At 39.9% G+C, this 6,000-nt stretch overlaps 1 protein-coding gene across 1 annotated transcript in view; it reads right to left on the bottom strand.

The window, feature by feature from the left end:
• Positions 1-705: 705 nt before the first annotated feature.
• grin2ab (glutamate receptor, ionotropic, N-methyl D-aspartate 2A, b) overlaps positions 706-6,000 on the bottom strand; it is a 127,593-nt gene continuing 122,298 nt past the window's right edge. Inside the window, exon 14 of the mRNA XM_052127586.1 lies at positions 706-5,719. Coding sequence (XP_051983546.1) covers positions 3,938-5,719 — 1,782 coding nt within the window. The 3' untranslated portion in view covers positions 706-3,937. The remainder of the gene's footprint in view (positions 5,720-6,000) is intronic.

Genomic DNA, 6,000 nt, shown 5'->3' with positions numbered 1-6,000 from the left:
AGTGCTAACAGGGGCAGTTTTGGGGATAGGAGTATTTCTACAGAGTTGTGCTGTATTTCGAGCAGCGCACACTTTTCTGAGCCAATTGTTGTGCTACAAGATGTCATGTCTTTTGGCACCTACAAATTACAGAATTAAATGATAAAATCCAGTGCAAAGTTGTTTTGAAAGACCTGCCAAAACCCCATTGTGTAGCTGTTATCAGCATAATTGTTCTTCATTTAAAATGAATGGGGGTTTTCAAAACCATTAACTGTAAGTAATAAACTTCGGTGCGTAACTCGTACCGCACCATTTGTGCTATGGACATGAATGATACTCAAATTGTGCGTTTTGTTGAGGAGAGATGTGCTGTGAACATCAACAAAAAATAAAACAATAGATTTATGTTAAATGAGGGACTTGATCCATATCTATAAGGACAAATTGGGTGTACTCTTTTGATCTGGGCCATTAAGTAAGCACCTACAGTAGCAACCGCATGGCAACACACTAAAACCCACTCAGAACACCTTAGCAGATGCAAAGCAACACTCTTGCAACCTACAACAACCTAGTAAGCATCACTCACATTTTCTTCAGAAAATGCAATAAGTATTCTTAACAATATGGTTGTTTTACTGTCAGAGACTGGTAAAACAGATAGAGGCTTTGGGTTTCAAAGACCTCTACAGTTGGGAAAGAATTTACATAATAATCCTCTCTTTGCTAGAAGGCTTTTCCTTAAGTATAAAGCTGCTAAGAGATTCAGCAAGTTGCTATGTATTTAAACATTTGCTGGTGATTATTAGTTAGCTGGTTCATTTAATAAAAAAAAAGCTGTTTCTGTAATTAGTTCAAAGAGCAACGAGCATCAACAAACCAGCATTACATACCAGAAGAAATACTGGTATGACAACTAACATTACCAACTTGCTTTCTGATTTACTTGCATAATTGCATACAATATATTCCACCTAAAAGAGTGAAACAAACGGTTACAGTTAGTTTGGTGATTACTCAGGAACTTAAGCGAAATAATGCATGCATTGTACCCTTTGGATTATCATGCCCCCTAAAATGGAAGTTTTAAATAAGTAAAAAATATATTTCCAGGGAAAGAATACAATTTTGACTAGCACTATTGCATTCCAAAAGAATAATTAAAGAAGTTATATCTCACAGACGTTTACGTTTGACTTTCTTAAACATTTTCTATTACTACAACACATAAATTACACGTTGTCTCTTAAACAACCCGCTGGAAAAAATTTTACTTTAATTTTGCAGCCAGCGGATTGAATACATGACAAAAACAATTAAATGTTATGTTATGCTTCAAAATCTTTAGTTGTAATGTCTGTTTTTAGCATATTAACACCTATCATTTTTTACTTCTTTTACATGAAAGCTCTTTAATTTTATGACAGATTATCATTACACAACTGAAGGAAAACAAACAGTGCTCTTATGGTATGCCGTACTGGCAATGATGCGAAAATGAAGTCACAGTACAGCTATTCTTGCGTACTGGATTTCATGGCACTTCAACACTGAATACAAATCAATATATCTGAGAGTAATTAAATGGTTATAACACCATTATACAATTTGATATAATCAATTTGTTGGTATAGTACAAGGGGATCAAGTGCTGTAAATGTCAATGTTTCTAAATCTGTGTAATGAAAGTGATGTAAAATGATGTAAAGCAAATCAACGTGGAAATAGATTTATTCAGATGAAGGTCAAATCTACCTTTAAAAACAAATTCATACGGGTTGTTTAAACCATAAATATCTAACAACATTGATGTTGTTTACTTTCAAGTGAGATGTTGATGTTCATCAGAATGTGAAGTGGTCTGCATTAACTACTCAGAAGAGGCTGATGTATAAAATAAGAAATATGAATATGATTGCATTTCATAGTCATTAATTAGGATAGAAAAACAAGCTAATTTGAATATTTCTTGGGAGTGTAAAAACTGGACTACCTTTCCATATATAGAGGCTGGGTTGACATGGTTAGCGGCAGACATAAGGTATAAACAGAGCCTGAGTGATAGATTGATCATCTAAAAAATTATTATTTTTCAAACCATGTTTGTTTGGTGAAGAGGAACACTTTTGAGTTTGAAACCCAGTATATACCCTGAAATGTTAACCTCACTTGAATTTAGAACTATTTACTGAAAACACAGCAAAAACAGGTGATGCCATTAACATTTGGTCATATGACAGTTTTATGTTTGTATGCAAATAAGAATCAAAATCACATCTGAGATGAATGCATATTTTCACATACACTGTAAACATATACTCCCATTCACTTCAAAATCAAAAAGAACAACTCTAAAAGTTTGATCATAGAGAAGATTAACATGCTGTTCTTTTTTTTTTTTTTTAAATATATACGCAATTAAATCACATTTTTAAATTAATTCCACATGTATAACAATTCATAAATGAAAGTAACTATAATAAAACATATTAAAACTAGGAAATTTCATACATAAATATAATATTGCAACCTGATATTGTGCATATCGTTGGAACGACCATTATATTTCAAAACAACCCAAAAATATTTGTGAAGTATGGGTGTGTGGTTGGATTCGACAGGAAGTGATGTGCTTGTGTGTTTGAGGCAAACAGGAACTTTTTTATATCTCTGTGGTTCGGCATTGACATCTTTAGTTGGTGTGGGCTTTTACATTTTTTACTCATCCGAGTCCCTATGTCCCTTCCGACCACAAAAACACAGGATATCTCTTCACTCTTTCCTGTCGCCTTCTTTTCTTGTCTTACTGTTTTGATTTTTCTATGCACACCTTTTTCAAATATTTGGCAGTGTATAAAACTATGTGACAATTGACTATCATTTTTTCCATATTCTAGATAACTATAGAAATATGCTCAAGATGATACAATTTAGATGAATGAACATTGACACTTTACTAGACTGTTGTGCTATGAGCAGAAGAGTGTCTTCCTGCCTTTGCATGCAGTTAAGGTAAGGACTGATTCAAGGATGGGAGGGATAAATACTTTTTCTTGTTGGTGTCCTCAGAGACACAAACAAGTCCATACAACTGCAGGCCTTCTATGCAACATGTTATCCTCCCCTGAAATTCGCTAACATACTTGATTTCAGAGATTTCAACCAAGACCAATCATTCAGGTAGTGCATTCTGTCACAGTTCAGGCTGGAAAGTAAATCTAATCTTTAAACTCTTGAGTAGTCTGTATGGTTCATGCCTCAGTGCAGCTTTTACACTGAAATGCATTTGTGCATGCATTTATAAGCTGTTTGAACACTTTAAAAGATGTTCGACTGCCTTTCCAAAAACTGATGCAGCTGAACCCACTTAGCAATTATTTATTTCAGAGCATGTGATTGTGTGCTAGTCTATACCTACCACTTATTTTGTATGTGGTCTTTAATTTTTGGTCAAGAGAGATTCTATCATTCCTAACTTTGTTCGCAGTGGTTTGAGATCATGTATCATTTGTGCCTCTTGCATGTGTATCTGTATTTTTGTGTGTCAAAGTGCAGAATGTGGATGTTCATTTATTTATATAATTTCTTTTTTGGTTACTCTTGTGTTACCAGATAAAGGAAACTCTTTGGAGCTGCCCCTGTACTTCCAAGAAGCTTTTGCTGCTCTTCCTTCACTCAAAGGTGCAAGAGTGTCCTGCCCATCAATTTAAGATGTTTTCTGGAAGACACAGAGCTGCTGCTCGACTAGAGGGGAGGACCTGATGTAAAGTTGAACTCTGATTTATGTTCAGATAAGTCCAAGAAGGGAAACAAAATATATTCAAAACTTTCCTGCTTTGTAGTCATAAAGCTTTACAATTCAGCTAACAGTTCCACTGTTAAGCCATATCCTGGTGGAAAGATCCATGCATGTCTTTTCATAGTCTTTTATATTCGGTGTCTCGCCCTCTTTCTATCAGACATCAGACTCGATGCTCGGCATCCTCTTGTAGACACGCCGAGCACCCCCAGCGCTCATTGCTCTGGGGGCAGTGTATGTGCCAACAGGGGGAGGGGCTACATAAGGCATGACATGCTCGGAGTAATAGAGGTCAGGGCTCGCCATCCCCATGCTGAGCACATTGCCATCAGCCTGGCATAATGTGAGCGGCACCAGCTGCTTATAAATATCTGTGGAACTGCGGCCATGAGCTAGACGCTGGTCGTCACGGAGCGTCTGGAGAAACGGATTCTCTGTTGGACGGACTGGATACATCGACTTGCTGCGCTGCCCAATCCCGAGTCCACTAACACCCACACCTGCAAGAGTGTGGTTTAGGTGTGCCGAATGATTTTTGGGGGGCTTGTCCGGGTTCAATGTTGAGGAGGGAATGTTGGCATATGGAGAGCTGTCTTGCAGACTAACCCGCCGTGATGAACTCTTCTGGGGCAGATTCTCGTAAGAGTGCTGACGTATGATTACGCCCTCATTCTGGTAGTGGCTAATAAGACCATCGCCCTCTTGGTCACTCTGGGGAAGATAGGCTGTGAAGGAAGCATCTGGCTGGGGAAGGAAAGGTGAGAAGGCCCTGTCAACACTTCCACCTCCAATGCCCCTTCCATCTGGATGAAGAAACTGATCCTCACTGATGTCATAGAGGTTTCCGGAGTGGAGGCAGGCATCGCAGCGATACTGAGGGGACCTTACTGTGTAAAGCCCAGAGTAACTGGACACCTTCGACAGACAGCTACGGCAGTGCGTCTGTCGTGGATCCTGAGAAGAACCAGGTCCGCCAGTGTTGCTCCCTGTTCCAACAGGCTTTCCATAAGTGTTGTACTTTTTATCCTTAGTGACTGCAGTTTGCATCACATCTGGTTCATGGACCTGGGAAAGCAGAGTACTGTTGAGCTGCAGAATTGGCTGTTGCTCGGAGGAAGAGGTGGGGCGCTGCTTGTTCTCGTGGTGATCGTTGAAGATATCTGGGTAGTGTAGAACATGCTCCTGGTCAATAGAGTCAATAGTATATATCTGACTTCCTTGGCTGCTCTGAGAGTAGATCTGAGCACTGTGGTTGCTCTGCTGACTGGGCTGACTCCGCAACGTTGAAAGCTCCACATCACTTAGGTCTCGTGGTAGGCGGTTTCGTTTTCGGATTGTCTCTTTTAACTTCTGCTGCTTTTGCAGGTCTACTCGGCTTGAGCAATCTGATATATCCGAGCGGGCAGGTGCATCTTCAGGTAGGTAGCGCTGGCTCTTCATAGGTAGTGTCTCAGTTGGTGGAGCAGCAGATGGTGGAGAATTACCCTCTGGTCCTTGGGTTTGTCGCAGTGTCTCAACAGATTTCTTCCACAAAGTGCGTGGTTTGGAAGCGGCAGGTCGTGTTGTCTCACCTCCGCCTCCCGACCCCCCATTTCCAACTACACCTGGCTGAGCATCCGTCAGGCTCAGGGCACGTTGCCCTGGCAACAGAGTGTTATTAAGCGGCTCTTTATGACGGTTGCTGAGCATAGTGCTGGTATTGCTAAAGGGCGCATTTTTCTGGGCCAAGTTGTTGCCTTTCCCTCCACCCATCAATTCTAGCAGGCCTGTGGTAGGAGGAAGAATGCTAGCCATAGGACGTTTGGGCGAGGTAACTCCAAGGGTGGTGATCTCTTTAGCTGATTTCAAAAGGTGCATCATGTTTGCCTGAGGGCTGAAGCCTAACTCTGGGGATTTCTTCATCTCGATATGGACACCATGAATACAACTCCATATCCCCTGTAGACAGAAAGGGGACGGAGATGTAAAAGGAAAGAAGTTGAGTTCATACAACAGCAAAAACAATAATGTTGGCACAATATTTCTCAATATAGTCTCGAAGCATTTTTTCCCTGCTGTTCCAGCTGGGCTCTGAATCACTATAAACCGATGGAATAAAGTAATAAATCCTGCTGTGACAAACAACCATGCCCTGTAACTTCATTCTAGAAACAGTGCATGATAATACTATATTCTGTTATATAAGCTATGTCTTATTTTGCTGGAGAAAATGTGTTTGT

Source organism: Xyrauchen texanus, chromosome 5 (assembly GCF_025860055.1).
Source record: "Xyrauchen texanus isolate HMW12.3.18 chromosome 5, RBS_HiC_50CHRs, whole genome shotgun sequence".
In the NCBI taxonomy this organism is placed as follows: Eukaryota; Metazoa; Chordata; class Actinopteri; order Cypriniformes; family Catostomidae; genus Xyrauchen; species Xyrauchen texanus.
This window is presented reverse-complemented; position numbering and strand designations above follow the sequence as displayed.